The sequence below is a fragment of the Schistocerca gregaria genome, chromosome 2, assembly GCF_023897955.1.
Source record: "Schistocerca gregaria isolate iqSchGreg1 chromosome 2, iqSchGreg1.2, whole genome shotgun sequence".
In the NCBI taxonomy this organism is placed as follows: domain Eukaryota; kingdom Metazoa; phylum Arthropoda; class Insecta; order Orthoptera; family Acrididae; genus Schistocerca; species Schistocerca gregaria.
Genome location: NC_064921.1, coordinates 301,962,428 through 301,979,564, shown reverse-complemented (window position 1 = coordinate 301,979,564; position 17,137 = coordinate 301,962,428). Strand labels below are relative to the sequence as shown.

General features: G+C 38.6%; 1 protein-coding gene across 12 annotated transcripts in view; it reads left to right on the top strand.

Moving 5' to 3' along the window:
- LOC126336925 (transmembrane protein KIAA1109 homolog) overlaps window positions 1–6,308 on the top strand; it is a 468,521-nt gene extending 462,213 nt beyond the window's left edge. For all 12 annotated transcript variants that reach the window (XM_050001082.1, XM_050001080.1, XM_050001090.1 and 9 more), the window contains 2 exons: window positions 1,130–1,287; window positions 3,157–6,308. In XM_050001082.1, coding sequence (XP_049857039.1) covers window positions 1,130–1,287; window positions 3,157–3,388 — 390 coding nt within the window. In that variant the 3' untranslated portion in view covers window positions 3,389–6,308. The remainder of the gene's footprint in view (window positions 1–1,129; window positions 1,288–3,156) is intronic.
- The last annotated feature ends 10,829 nt before the right edge of the window (window positions 6,309–17,137 follow it).

The window sequence follows — 17,137 nt, the reverse complement described above, 5'->3', positions numbered from 1 at the left end:
TTATCAGCTTGCCTCTGAATTGCTTTTTGGCTTTCTTAAATCATACATGGTGGGATCTCAAATATTTGAAAAGTATTCCTGAAAGAGTCACTTACGTTTTCCATACACTGTCTGCTTTATAGATAATCTACACTGTTCTAGAATTCCCCCAGCAAACTGAGTTCAACCATTTGCCTTTCCTACAACTGCTCTCATGTGCTTGTTCTATTTTACATCACTTTGCAGTATTACAGGATTATTTTTACTACTCATCTCTATTAACTTAGATTCTTTCCACAATTAGCACAAGCTACCAGTAATCACACAAAATAGTAATTCTGTCCAAGTCATCGTATATCCTCTTACAGTCACCTAATGATGGCACTTTCCCATACACTAAAGTGTCATCTGCAAAAAGTCCCAGATTGCTGCTTACACTATTCACCAGGTTGTTTATATTTGCAGTAAATAAGTGTGCTCCTAACACACCTCACTGGCCTTATAGCCTGTCAAAGTGTCAGGCCAGTGGATCCATGCTTGATTTTGTTTCTGAGTGTGCAGAAATCTGATGATTCCACTACACTCACAGTTTTAAGGGTGCTATTTTCTCTTAGCATTGTGAAATAACAACTGCTATATCACAGCTATAAAATAGCACCATAGTATCGACTCATACGCCTCTGTACTATCACACAATCACATTCTGATCCCACTACTTTTACATCTCTGAGCATGATGAGAACTTACTTTCTGGATTGCTGTCGTAAAATATTGACACGTTCTGTGTCACAGTGAATTGTATATGTCATCTACATAACAAGTAACAGACAGTGGCTGCCAGAGTGGATTTTCTACTATAATAGTTCCATTTCAGTGCTGTGTAGGACAGGAGAGGTGAAATATGGGTAGGGCTAAAAGTTGACAATTAATCTGTCTTAACAATTGTTGAATTTTACTCCATAATTAGGTTTATAATTGTTAGTGAATAAGAAATGATGGTGTCTCCCTGATAATTAATATACATTATATAATTAATATACAAACACCAAACTTCCTGGCATTCTGGACACATAACCAGTTCGTATCATATTTTGCCCAATTGCTGTAAATATGTTTAGCAGTTCCCTTATGTAACTGAAATTCTTTACAGAGTGGCCTTAGAGCACACAGTCCAGAGCATGAGAGGCGAACAAACAGTTCTTTCAGTGAAGAAGAAAGAAAGCGCAAAGCATTTGATCCAGCAGAGATGTTTACAAAAGACTGGAGAAATTACCACTGCAAGACATGGCATTTGGAACCCACTGTGAGGTATTTAACATTGAAAGTTACTTAGTTAGGTGTAGTGCTAGTCAATTGTTTAAAACTGCTTCAGTGTAAAGTAAAGGTGTAAGAAAATTGAGGACAGTTAGTTAGCTTACATATACAGACATTATATGAAAGTAAGTTACTGTTACAGTAGGAGAGCAGGTATAGTGTTCTTCAGGTAAATCACGAACACTGGCTCTGGAAGTCAATGTGTAGTTCTTTCCTATCCTCAAATTAGAACTTGTTTATTGTACAACTTGTAAATAGAAACCTGAGAAGATCTCTGAAATAATTTTAAAAATGTTGACTTTTTGTTTGTCAAATATATTTGCCATTACATGGTAACTTCGTTTATTTTAGCTTATTATACTTAGCTCATAGTTCAGCTATGTAGTGCTGGCTGAACATACATTGCAGGGGCTGCAGTTCTCCAGCTCAGCTGGGATGAGAGGTGGTATTGGATGGACAGGGTAAGGTGGGAAAAGGTGGTGAGAAGTGAGAGGAAGGGTTGGGAAAGGTGGATAATGCCTGGGAGGGAGGCAGCAAGTGTGTGGGATAGGGACATGACATGGGCATCGGCAACAGTGAGTGAGTGTAGCGTACAATGGCGATGATGTGGAGGAGTGAGTTGACAGAGAAGACAGAATGGATGAAGGGTAGATTGCAGGGAAGAGCGAGAGTACAATATAAATGCAGTTAGGGTCCTGGGGCAGGGTGCAGTGGGGTGTGGGACAAGGGGCTAGCAGAGATTGAGGCAAGTAGGATTACTGGAAGTTTTTGTTTTCTGCCATACATGTCACACCAGCAAGCTCAGTGTGGCAATAAGAATGATGTCTCTGCTCAAGCTCTCTGCTACAGCCTATTGTCTGACCATCAACTAAAAGATTTTGCTGCACTCTCTCCCTTGCATAGGAGTTTTACATATATCGTACTCTTTCTTTCAGTATTATAAAGCTTGACATGAAAAGGCAGTGCTGTACACCAGATAATAGACCTGTTAACAGTAACAAATATGTTATTAGCTTAAATAAAACTGTTGCATAGTTGCATATTTTACTGCTAAACAACACATAAATAGGTAATGATATGCATCATGTCACTGTAACCCAGTAATGTAAAAGGGGAGCAAAATATTGTCAGTAATATTGTTGTGTTCAACAGCTTCTTTCCAAGTTTTTAACTCTCATTAGTTCTGTTCACTATTTTTTATTTATTTGTCACATTTGTGATGTTCTATGTTTGTTTCTGGTTAGTTGATAGAGTCTAGTTGGATGTTTTCAGAGCTCTTGCATGCGTACATTATGTGGCACTAGTTGGTGTCTCTGTCTCAGTGTATAGTCCTGGTTTCTCTAATGCTGTGTGGCAGACTGCACAGAAAGTATTAGTTGGCAACCATTGGTTGGTGGTCTGCACACTCATGACTCTGTACGTATTAGCACTCATATTTTATTTTGCTCATTACAGTGCAAGTTAAGATCTCTGTTGTGAAATTATCCAAACTAGCATTTTGTGATGGAAGTATTTATTTAATAATATTAATTATCTAGACAGTGTAGAAAGCTGCATCAGTCCACACTGAAGATGGCAACAACTACTACTACTACTACTACTACTACTACTACTACTACATGGTTCTGAGCCTACAACTCTAAAAGGAGGAAGAAATCTGTCACATTTTTCTTTTTAATCAATGTGATATTTTACAACAGATGCCAGTGTAATATGAATGTTACTGAAGTACTTCATACAATCTAATAAAATTTCGGCATCAGACAAAAATCATTTTTGGGTGCACACTATAATAGCAATGTACATTTTTTCCTCTGTGTTCTAATACTGGAAAGGAGATAAAGTAATTTAAAAATGTTTCAGGCTTCTTTCGTGGGCGGGTAAAAGCATAGAACCATACGGAGTGGATTACATTCTGCAGAAACTGGGCTTCTCGCATGCTCGTACTACAATACCTAAATGGGTGCAACGTGGATTTATGGACCCTCTTGACAAAGTTCTGGCTGTCCTTATGTTGCGGATGGTGTCAGTTGTCAGAGGAGGTGAATCTGGAGTGGGTGATGAACAATTACACAGAAGATTAACTGATAAATAAACACATTATGTAAAGCTATATAATATTGTCAGTGTCTAATGTTGTTTGATAAATTTCATATTGTATGTACCTACATATAAATATTGAATGTAAGGAATGGCAATATTCTTTAACACCTGATATCACATTTGAGCTGTTGTGTATAGCATTACTTGTAGCTGAGATATGTGTACTTTATGTATATAATCCCATTGCCATTTACTGTGTTTTCATGACTGAACCTTTTCATAAATGTAAATTAGTTTATTAGTATGTTTTTATTTCTCTGTTGTCATAGTGACACTGCACTTTTCTTTGGCCATGAAATCCTGATATCAGTATTGAAATCAAAACTTGTATATGGCACAAGTATTTCATGTATATCTTTGTGTGTATGAGAAAGATAGGGAGGAAGAGGGAAAAGGTGTTGTAAATGTACTCTGTAAAGGAGAATGTTCGCTGAAAAATATTGCTCCTACTATGTGGTGTAATTACTCTACCTTTAATTTTCATATCTTGTATATAATTTTATATTTAGAGAGATGAAACAACCAGTAAACTTAATAATAACAAAAGTTTATGTAAATATTGCCATGTACATTTTTTAATTTAATGATTAATCTCAGACATTTGCAGTCATATTTTTGTTACTGCCTAGTTCTACTTGTTAAATCTCACTTTTATTTGCTTAAATGTAAGAATAATCTAGAGCACACCCTTCTTTCAGTTAGTTCCAAATCTTTGACTAGCTTTTTCTCATTTATACTAGTATTTATATAGATGTAAGGTAAGAAACCCATAGTTTCTGGTGCACCTTTATGTGATAGCAATAAGAAATTTTGTAACATTGTTTTTCAATATTTTGTTCATTGTGTTGATGTGTTTTTTAATTATTAGACTTATCTGTTTTGTATTGTTGAGTTTAAATTGTAATGAGAAAAAAATATAAATTGTCACAATTCAGTTTATGTACAGTCGAAGGGTATATTTTATGTCTCACCAGAGAAACTTTATATTCAATGCATTTGTGAGTTTAAATGTCCAAGAATGGATAGAGGTACGTGTTTTCTTTGGTTAATAGCAATTTGTTGTTGGGAGGGTTATGAAAATATTTGTTTCTTATGTTTACTATTGATGAATGCTTATGTGTTTATACTCTGCAAGCAAATTTGGGTTGTTCTGTGAAGAACCTTATGTAAGATCAGTTACGTATCTTTCCATTTTTGTAAATAGTTGATCATTTGCTCAGCAATTGTCTGTTTCCATCTAACCTATAATGACCAAGAGTTTGATTTTCTATTTTCAGCTAAAGTAGTGCCTCAGTATTAAAGTAAAATATTCGCCACAAACATGTATGTGTGAAACCTTTCATATAGTTGTCTGAAGAAGTATAGTTACATTGTTGATTTACAGTATCACTGCACTATTCAGCTTTTAAAAACAAAAGATGCAGCTGTTCATCAATGTTTAATATTTTATCTAGTCATTTATTTAGGTGTTGTGTGAATGTTGATGTGTGTTTATTTTAAAGATAAAGAGTTTTATTAATTGTTATAGGATGTTAATGTGAACTAATATCACATGCAATTACTGTTTTAAGCTTTGGAATATAAAAGTTTTGTTAATGGTGTTGACATTTTGTGCAAGGGTATCTAATTTCTTGGTCTTGTGACCTGTCTATACCATTGTAACCTGATGCATAGAAAACACCACTTAAATTTATGAGTATTCCACCTTTTTAGTGAACTGCATCAGAATATGCTAATAGGCTGGTAATAATAAACATTCTATAGTGTACATTATTGTAATCAAAATCATATCAGTGATGATAATACTTTGTTACTACATACTGCACTGCTAGGTCACATACATCCATCCCTTTAGAGTTACAGTATTAATAAAATATTAAACAGTGGGTATCAGCTATAATCTGATTTCAATACAAAGGCATAAGTTGGTTTAAATTTTTCTATAATGTCCAGTGGTCATACGTATCAAGCAATGGATTCATAACAGAATTCAAAATATAGTTTCGTCTCATCCTCTTCTGAAACATACTTGTTTTCAGCAGTTACTTAGTCACTTTTAAATTCATGTGATTATGGTTTCCAGTTTTTATTCAAGAAAATTTGGTGTACATAATATTGTGCTCTTATGTGTGGCAGAAGGGGTTGAGAGCAATACCCAAAGTATTTGAGTTCTGTAACAAATGTTTTGGCTTTTATTCATTCCAGTCATCAAAGCATTCACAAATTTCAGTTATTAAGTATTTACCTCTTCTATTCAAAGACCCTAAGTAATTCTTTTTGAAACTGCTGCATTAGAACGTTCAAAGGACTGTTGTTTCAGCTTACTAATAAAATAAATCTTACTTCCATGTGCCATGTTACTGATTTGTCAGAAATGTGACCATTCCAGAGATAGAATAGTCTCAGACTTGAATGTGAAGCCTTATATTTCGTTAGAAACTAATGTCGACCATAAGAATAAATCCTCACCTTTTTCCTCAATGAATATCATGTCAGTAGCAACTAAGCATGATCTTTATTATGAAATTAATAAATATATTTGACGTGATAATTCTAAGGAGCCTTTAGTTGAAGAGTCTTCATGTGGTTTGGCATAACTGCAACCTATATGTAAGAAAACTTCATTACCATGTTGTATTGTAAATAACTGGATATTCATTCCAAAGGCCCCATTTTCCATCCTTCTCAGCAGTAGAATGATGGTGAAACTGCTACTCTATTAACAAGCTACATTCTTTGCGCAGTTTTTTTTAAAGAAAGTATTTAATTGTGTATTTGTGCCTCCTGAGTATTAATAAGTGCCCTGTTGTTTTCATTGTATTGTTGCTTGTTAAGGGAGCCATTTTTATTTTTGGTTGTTAAGAAAATACCAATAAAGCAAATGCTTATTATTTGTTATTTAACAGATTTAATTAACTCTTTCAATAGTTCATTTTGTGCAGCTATCCAGTTATGTATTGGTGTTTCCTCTTCTTTTCGTTATACAGTAATAGTTGCAATAAAGTCCATTGCACTTACTAAACTGTGTTATAGTTGATTTGTAATTGTTTAATAAACTAATGTCACCTGACATAGATGATAACCATATCAAATTAAACATAGCAAGCAAATTCATAATAGTAATAATGTCAAACATTAGATTTTTTGTGTCAAATGACCTATATTTGATGCCATAAGGTTGTAAAGGTATGACTGCACTCTATCACACAAAAATGGCCATAACCCATATTTTCAAAGATATTAGAGACAGAACAAGCTAGCATATGCAGGTAAAACTATTTTGAGTCAACTTTAACTAACAGCTGATGGGGATAGTCTACCGAACGGAATGGTGAAAATGTGAGAGTTAGGTGGTCACCGAGGGGAAAACGATAATGATTGAATGAAAGTTTAAAGATGGGGTGGGGGTAGGGAATGGATTAAAGGAGAAGAGAAAGTTTGGAGATGGAGCATAAAAAGGAGATACAAAAATCTCAATATTGAATGACCACCAAATAGTACAATAACACAATGTTAAGGAGATGAAACTAAGGGGAATGGAAATTGTGGAAAGAATGAGAAACCGGAGACAATAAACATGCGTTAATGAAATTATCTTTCAAAGTGAAGGCTGATAATTATGATGGTTTTTTTTATGAGTTTCTGTGTTGGGGTAATCATTGAGGACTAAGTAAAATATCTTCGACCCATTGGACAGGTCTTGATGCATAATGATGCAAGTTACTCACTGTGAACACACCTGAGTTATAGATCTGTGTGCGCAAACAACTGAGGAAGTTAGAAGTCATTTCTCAGAGTTTCAAGTCACATCTAAGGTTTTTCCCCCCTTTTTTGAGTGGGGGGAGGGGGGCTGTCTGATCATTCCATAATTACATATGCTATGATATTCTGTTTTGTATGAATAGGTAAACACGCTGCAGAAATTATCGGCAATAAGAACCAAATATCGCTAAGATTACCTTACATAAATATGGATATGAAGGGGAATATTTGATGTGATTAAGGGAAATGGTATGTCACATTATTCGGCTAATACCATGTGCAACAAAAAGATAACCTAGCACTCTAGCCGTATTATAGAACTGCATTCATATGCACTCTTATTTGACTACTGTTATGCACGGTCACAAGAAACGAAATGATAAATAGTACACGAGCTGAATAAGAACTGCTGTGTTGAGGTCTTGTGCCTACTCAGCCAGCAACACAAGACACAATTTGTGGGCACAGACTTCGCAGGGGACAGCTCTTCAGATGACAGACACAATATGGCTGTGTTACGCTGCCACATGTGGCAACCCAAGCACTGTTAAAGGATACTAGCCCCATGGAACTTTCCTCCTCTGCAAGAAACTTTACCAAAAGTAGTGCCAGCAGGATCTAGGTGCCCAGAAGTATTTAGGCCAGCATTCAGGCTACACTTGAGCAGTATGCTATGAGAGAGTCTCCTGAGCCAGGCATCAACTGCAAAAGTATTCCCTCAATCAGGATATCACTCAGGAGCCACTGATATGACACAGCTATCCTTGTAGCCCTACAGCTCCAGGAGCTGCCAGATACAGACCTACATTTTGTGACCTCCACAGTGAAGAAACGTGGCCTTCAACACCATGTCCACCAATTGGGCTTTGCAATATCTGTCTACGTTTTTCATCAGCAATAAGCTGAACTTACACTTCGTGCATCTCTTTGGGACTTTAACTTTGGCTCATCCTCTCAGGACTTTAACTGTTGCATGCTCCTTCTGGACCTTGATTGTGGCAAACTTAATGTAAGGTCACTGGAGTCTGGAACTTTCAGTTTACTGTGACGTCTTCAGGCCTTCAGATATTATTGTTGTTATTTCAGTATTCAGGGAGTAGCTTGTTTTCAATTACTGTGTTCCTAACAGCCTCCCATCAGAAAATGTTTATTTGTGTTACAGTAAACTTCATTTAATATGTGGTTATTTTTCCAGTGTTGCCTTTGGTAACACATTAGTTGGCAATGAGGAGGAAATCCCCCGAGGCAGTATGTCATGAGTGTCCTCTGCCACAGGCAGGCAGTGTTTTGTCATGTGTTCTTCCACTTCCAAGTACACTTACTGTCACATATTTCCAGCATGGCAGAACCAGTGTATGGCTGTGCCCAGTGTTGTTACAGCTCCAGCAGATACAGCACACTCATAAACTCCTGATCGAGTGGCTGGTAGCCATCTCCAAGTCACCTCTGGGGCTCACCAACTTTTTCCCTCGGATCAGCTGCATGGTCAAGGGTTTCTGAGTGACACTCTTGCCATTCCAGCAGTTCAACAAGAAGATTGACTGTGGGTGAACTACATAGCACATATGGAACAGCATTTCTTAGCCCATGGCATCACAGGTGATACACAGAGTGCTGCTCCTTTCTGGCATATGCCAGCCCAGATATTTACCACCCTCTGCAACAACTTCACCCTGAAATGGAACCCCACATTCTGCCCTATGACAGGTTGAAGTCCAGTTTGTTAGAATACTTTGACTCCCAGGTTCATGAGCAGCAGCCCGCACCAAGTTTTTCAGCTGTCATAAACTTAACAGGTTGTCTTACTGCAAATGGATCACTTGACTCCGTGGTTTATCTCATGACTGCTGTTTCCAGCGTAGTAATCCTCAGTGTAATTAATCATAAGCAGCTCCTTCATCTGTGAAATGACTCCTGTACAAGCCCCCGATGAAGGACTACACACAGATCTCGTAACATTGAAGGGCACTTCCTTAGATACAGGTATTCCCATTATCAGAGCTTATGAAGAGTCTCACAGATAATCATCAGTCACCCTACAGGACCCCTCACAAGCTCCTCCAACATGCCAACTCCAGTCAGCCCCCCCCCCCCCCCCTCCCAACTCCCCCCTGCACCACCCAGTCAGATACATACAATGCAGGCCAAGATTCAGTGGCCAGATACTGCCTTCAAGTGCTCCCTTCCAGTGCACCTCTTTTGGGAAATCCAGGCTTAGGACTAAAGCGTGCCCAGCAGCACTCAAAATGAATGTCAACTGTGTGCATATGGACACCGTCGTTGATAGGACAGACCTGTACTCAGATGTATCCTATGTCCAATCTGTGCTTCCCAGCCCAGATGGGTCTCTTGCTCACAGTAGCCATCAACTATGTGCCCATCAGTCTTTTGGACCTGGATCTGTTCAATGTTCTTGGCTTAGAAATCCATGACTCCACCCCCCCCCCCCCTCCCCCATGTCACTGACACAGCTCTCTTCCAAGCTCTCTTTACAGGCAACATCCAATGATTATCACATGTACAGCTCGTTTCGATAACAATGACCTCTCATGATGATTCCGAGAATTTTCAAACCACCTTCATATTTAGATGACATTCTTGTCACTAGCAAGGACACACTGGACTTGGCTATCAACATGCTTGCACTGTTCATGGTCCTCTAACAGGTCAGCCTTAGATGTGGTAAAGACAAATACTGTGTTCAGAAAGTAGAATACTTTGGTCACATTTTTAGTGTTCCATGCACCCCCACCAACACCAGCCAGCTGGAATCAGTTCAAGGGCAGCTCAATTATTACTGTAAATTTATTCTGCATGTTATTACTGTAAATTTATTCTGCATGCAGCAGCCATTGCAGAACCTTTACACCGTCTCTTGTGCAAAAATGTTCACAGTCAATGTACCCTAGCATGTGACAAAGCTATCCAGAGCTTGAAACAGACCCTGACGTGCCTCGCGGTGTATGACTCCACTGAGCCCTTGATCTTGGCAGCTGATGCTTCGGACTACAGGTTGAGGACAGCCCCTTGACATGTGACTGACAAGGTGGTGTGACCAACTACATTTTTTTCTATGGCATTTTCTGCTGCACTTTGTAATTACAGTCATATAGAAAAAGAATCCCTAACAATCGTATTTGGCCAAGAAATGTTCATGACTATGTCTACAGCTGCCGTTCAAGCTGATCATAGACCAAAAGTGCATACTTCCTCTTTTCAAAGTGTCTGCAGGTATTACGACCAAAACAGCACACCTCCTCCAGTGGTGGGCTGTGATTCTTTCAGGTTATAATTGTGACATTCAGTACCTAAAATGCTACTGCTGACCACCCTTTGTGTCTGCTTCTGGGCCAGGACCCTGCCTTTGTGAAGCGGATCCTGAAGTTTGCTTCCACCTCAGTATCGCTGCCAACTTAACCGCAGCCAACCTTCCGTCGTGTTCACTGAACACCTGGGCCACCAACGTCTATACTGACGGGGTATAGATGCAGCTATCACCCAGGTGGTTACCTCCAGCCCAACGTGCCAGAGCAAGCAGGCCACCCCTCCATTTCTTTTATTTACCGCTTCTGCAGGGCAGACCATTTAAATCCTGTCCCACATTTTTTCAATTTGCTTTTCCACTTTCTGTGAAGGAAACTGCATAGTGCTGATACATACTGCATCTTTCCACCCTGCTTCTAAGACTCTGGCTGAACGCATCTGTACTGCTAAATTTCGGGTGCCCAAGCTCTGCTGCCATCACCCTTTGGACGATGTACTTATGTTCTTTCTGGCTTCTTTTAATTCAACTCCCCGGGATGGGTCAACGTAGTTTTATGTTTCATAGTAATGAGATCCACTTTTTGCTGTAATGTGAGAGTTGGTTGTCTCAAGAGTATAAAAATAATTCATCATCAGTTCCTTGTCTCAAAGCACTCTGCTTAGGATTCTGTACTATCTGTATAATTTTGACTAAAGTTTTGGTACAACCTTGTATACTGTGTCACTGTCTACAGCTCAGAAATAAATTTCACATTAGTTACAAGAGTCATTACAGGTTGTCAGCAGACATCAGTCAGGAAATTGGTAAATCACAGATATTGAAAAAAAAGTAAATTGTAAGTCACTCCTAATTTATTACAATGTTTTTATTCTGTAATATACAGTTCACTTCTCATAAGTCTACAAATTAAGCAGATTTCAGCTTTTTCCATAAAAAGCTTATAGCATTCTCTGATAACTAGCAGCTGATCTGTGTACGAGGAAGATTAGTTGTATTCTCTCTTTTTTCCTCAAGCGAGTTGTTTTCTATTAACACACATTTACTCATTTCAAATTGTAGTATATTTAAAATGTAACTAGAAATATTTATGATACATAATAATAAATAAATTAGCTCTTTTTGCAGTTTGTGGTTCCTAAACATTACAGATGTCTGAAGTGGGTGGTTTTACCTGTCTGTGTGTAACATGCCTCATTTCACATCCCTAAAGACTGGGCTCTATGAAGCAGAGACTCTGAATTGAGATGAAAAATGAATGCCTGATACAATTTGGTAAAAAGTTTAACATTTAAATAGACATTCATAATATCCCGTGAATTCTAAATACATTGCCCATCATTTATACTGTTAGCAAAATGATGTTCACATTTTTGAGTGCACTGTCAACTTCACCAAGACACTGCTTTGCTGATAATTGGCTTTTAAGAGGGTAACGATCAAGCAAGATTTTGTCTGCTGTACCAAAATGACACAGTAAAGTGATCTGTTTATTCTGTATTTACAATTATTGACGTGCTTCAGAAGATTTTGGTGTGGAGCCAACAAACATAGTACCCATCTGTCACCCAAAATTTTCATACACAGAACTTAAAAGTTTCAGTAAAACCATTGAACTACATTTAACAACAATTATGACAATTAGCAAAATTTCACACTATTTACATTAAAGTTACCAGACTTACCAATACTCCAATGTATTATTATGTGACGTGATTCTTCAAGTTAGTAATTTTTGATGCAGGAATCTGCTGCTGGCTCTGTTTCCTGCACAATTCCTCTGCATGGCGTATTGACCAACACTGCAGAATTACCCATCACCCTCACTTTGTGGTCTGACCTCCTCCCATCCCATACATTAATTAAGAATTGATAGACCAGGTTCATAGGCAGTTGAAAGATCATTACAATCCTGAGGAACCAGACAACCACAGGCAGTTTGTTCTAAAGGGCCAGAGGGGCACTGCCCCACAAAAAATTTTGTGATATTTTTTTGAGTTTTATATCAAACAGTTTGGGTATGATATGATTGTGACACAGTTCAACTGACAGAAACCAGATGTAATCAAGCCCAGTTCTCTCTGTTGCCAACCCAAACAAAGTGTATCATCCTGCAGCGACAAAACAGTTCTTTCTCCATCCCATTCATCAAAAGCTGATGGCCAGCGGCAGGTGGCCTGTAACCCCATACTTCCTTCACACTCCCAGCCTGCAGTCACAGTGACATGACCAAGCAGTTTCCCCTTCTCCTCACTCACCACTCACGAAAGCATCACTGTGAGCCAGCAAGCACAGGACTCAGTGGACAGGCCATAGCACATGTACCCCTCTTTCCCCGCACCCAACCATGATGTGGGTCAGCAGCAGGCAGCCCTTACACCACCCACACCTCTGGCTCCTAAAACTGCAATCACAGTGACATGACCAAGCCGTTTCCCTTTCTCCACCTTGGCCCTCCCTAGTGTAGCTTAGGGTCATCTCGAGTGAGCGTGATGGATGGACCACCTCATCCATACACTACTTCCCTTGCATTCCAGTGAACACCGCTGGCCCTGCCACATACCCACTCTCCTCCCCTTGCTCACCTGCCCACAAGTCTTCACACTGTTTGGGGCCAGCCATCTTGGGCCCACACCACCCAACTATTTTAGTTGCTGTCAAGTGCCATACTGCATTCCTACACCCCTGCTGCCATTCATTGATGGGAAATATGAAAAATAGCAAACAAGGTACCCTCTCAGTAATGTCCCGTATTCTGGAGCTGTGTCATTGAAACTCAAGTGTTCATGCAGCGATTTTAAAATGAATAAAGTAGATAGTTTGCTTAAAACATCTCTTATTTATGAAGTATGGAAGAGAAGCTGGAAATCAAGTGATTAGGTACACAACCAAAATATTTCTTGGTGTCTCAACTTGAAGGAAAGAAGAAGAAAACTTTCTGTAATGTATGGTTCCATAAAAAGTCTTGGTTAACAGTGAGTGAAGAGAAACAAAAATTATTTTTTTTTCTACTGTATGTTATTTGCTGGTGAAGGATTGTGGACAACAGTTGGCTATAAGGAACTAAAGCATTTAAGTGAGCAAATTAAGGAACTTGAAGAAAGCAGGCTACATTTAGAAAATGCTTGTAACTGCAAAATGTTTGGCACAATTAACATTGCTACTCAGATTGATTCGGCATATAAAATTTCAATTCAGAAATATAACAAATTAGTTATGAAGAATAGACACACATTAAACAGAATAGTAGAGTGCTTAATGTTTTGTGGAACTACAAGATAGCACTAAGGGCTCAATGAAAACTGGAAGTCAGCAAACCATGACAATTTCTTAGATCTGGTATCTCTTCTAAGAAATCCTGACAGCATGTTAGATGACCTCTTAAGCAGTTCCCATAGTTCCATATGTAAATATACATCACACATGATCCAAAATGAGCTTTCAGGTTGTATGTATCAAGTTTACATTGAAGAACTAATTGAAGACATTAATACTGCTACTTTTGTTTCTGTGCAGGCAGATGAAACAACAGATATTACATGCAGAAGGCAATTTGTCATTATACTATGGTATATTAAGGGGAAGAAACATGTTGAAAGATTCCTTTCCTTTGAAAATGTTAATTATAGGACATATGTGGGCTTAGTGAAGTTCTGAAAAGAAGTTTGTAACCTTTCAATGTTAAAAAAAACTCATTGCACAGGAATACAATACAATTGGACCCCAGTAATGAGCGGCAGTCATGGTGGAGTACAGAAACTGATGCACACTACATTCCCATATGCCAAGTACAGGGTGTACAGCAAGTCCGGGAACACTTTCAATTATTTATTGCACAAGTGCTAAACATTGTACAGATGAAACTTCCTAGCAGATTAAAACTGTGTGCCCGACCGAGACTCGAACTCAGGACCTTTGCCTTTCGCGGGCAAGTGCTCTACCATCTGAGCTACCGAAGCACGACTCACGCCCGATACTCACAGCTTTACTTCTGCCAGTATCTCGTCTCCTACAGATGTCATACATATTACATTTTGAAGAGAAACTCTGAAAGTTTTTTTTTTTTCCACAAACATTCAATATGCAAACCATGATTGACCCGGCAGTTGCCAATACGTTAATCGAATTCTTGCCATACCTGTCCCAGCATGGCATCATCAAGTGTGGCAGTCATTTCCCATAGTCTCTTCCGGAGCTCTGTTACATCATGTGGTAGAGGCGGCACATACACCAGATGTTTAATGTGTCCCCACAGAAAAAAGTCATGTAGAATGAGATCTGGTGATCAGGGATGCCATCTCAGGAAACGGCTGTCCTCTTCTGTAGCGTGGCCAATCCATCGATGCGGCAGCTCCATGTTCAGGTACCCACTAACTTCACGATGAAAATGTGTTGGAGCCTCATCCTGCTAATAGATGAGCGGAGAGTCCAATTGCATTTGTAGCATCTGCCATTGCTGCAACATGTCCAAGTAGGAATAACCAGTGCAGTGCTCTCGGCAAAGAAGACTGGTTCATACAGTTTTCGACATGACAAGGCACAAAAAAATTTACCTTTGGGGAACCACACTCAAATTCACTGCATTCGTGTGGATACTTTGTACCCCATGTATGACAATTATGCCTGTTCACTTTCCCATTAATGTGAAATGTGACTTTGTCTTTGTCAAACTCCAACACACACAAAGCTTGCACCGCACCTGAACTCGACATCTTTGCAACTAGCGCTGACTATCGGCACATTACCAAACTATGCTGTGGCGGTACACATGAAAAACAACTTTCAGAGTTTCTCTTCAAAATGACATCTGTTCAGTGTTTGGTTCTTGTGCAATAAATAATTTGAAAGTGTTCCCGGACTTTATGTACGCCCTGTATGTCAACTGTTTTGCACACCAAATGTATTTGGTTGTTCAGAATGTTTGTAGTAGAAACCTAAAGCCTGTGAGGTGTTCTTCATAAATATTTCTGGATTTACAACATTTTTTTCTTCATTGCCTAGGCAAAGTGATTCTTATGAACACTCTGCAATAACAGAATTCCTTCAGTCTCTTCAACTACATGTAACTTCCAGTCTCGTGTAGTAACTAATGTTCAAGAAAAGAAATTAAGCTTATTGGAATGTTTTGATAAGATTGAGGAAGAAGATTCTTGGGATGATATTACAATAACAGAAGCATTTGCTTTACGAAATCTACTTCAGAATCCAGACCTTTAGTTCCCACTAAGTTTTATCTGTGAGGTCATTTTGTCGCAAATTCCGTTACTATATCCAGTGCATTATGTCATTTTGAGTCAGCTGTTTCTGAAATGTTAGAGAACATTGAAAGGTATTGACTTTCTGAACATGAATGTTTTGCTCCTGCAAGAAAGTATTCCAAATGTAGCACTGAACCTCATCTGGCAGTAGATGCCAAAAAAATGTGTGACATTGACCAATCAATTGAAAGAAAGATTCCAAAACTCTCATGTATTCAACAGCTTCGAAATTATTCGTGCAGAAAAGTTTGCTTCTTTCAAAGAACATTTGAATCAAATGGCTCTGAGCACTATGGGACTTAACATCTGAGGTCATCAGTCCCCTAGAACTTAGAACTACTTAAACCTAACTAACCTAAGGACATCACACACATCCACGCCTGAGGCAGAATCTGAACCTGCGACCGTAGCAATCGCGCGGTTCCAAACTGTAGCGCCTAGAAACGCTCGGCCACTCCGGCCAAACAAAGAACATTTCCCAGGCAATTTAGTCAATAATTTTTCATAAAGTTACAGTCCCTTTATTTGCCCTGATCATTAAAAATGAACTGTCAGTTATTTATTGCAATATACTTGTAAAGGCATTACATCGTTTTGTAAGCTGTTCACCTTTCTTGTGGAACATTCATTTGAAGAATCATTCACTGAAGTGCACGAAACACTGCCAACTTCACTAACTACACCTGTTTCAACAGCAGAAGCAGACCACATTTTCAGCAACTTAAAAAGAATTAATACCTCCCTCAGGAACAGTAGGGACCAGAAAAGGCTGAACCCACTGGCTGTTTGTTCCATTCCAAACTTCAGCACAGAGAAATTAATATGTTTAGCAGTCAGAAGAATAGGCATGCACAACTACTGTATAAGTAAACTGCCAGGATAAAGACCTCATTAGTTAACATGCTAATTGGATAAACCACTTCTAGTCAAACTTTTTCTCAGGGTTTTTGCCCTTTGCCATAAGGCAAAAGCCAGGAGGGTTCCTGTATTTGCACTCTGTACATTCCCAATGGGGAAAAAATTACATGATTCCTTCCACAGTCACACCATTTTTCTTTTTACACCACAGACAAACTACAGAAACATAAGTAGAATAAGTATGAACGTCAAACGAAGGAGAGCTGATGAACTTCGGTTTGAACCCAAACAGCTCCAAACACCTAAAGTTATTTGACAAAGTGTGTTGCAACAGCATTATATCACACACCTTTAAAGTACGTGGAAAAATAGTGAATCTGGTGCACCAGACCAACTACAGTATTACACACACACACAAACACAAACAGTGAGTTCAGGTCTTTATATATTTTATTACTAGCTACATTTAAAACTGCATATTTACTATCTTTAGAATATGTGTAAGCAGTATGATATAAATTAATTTTATATAATAAACACTTCAGAACAGTTCCATTACAAATTTTAAGAACTGGACCCCAACAACAAAGGTGAGCACAAG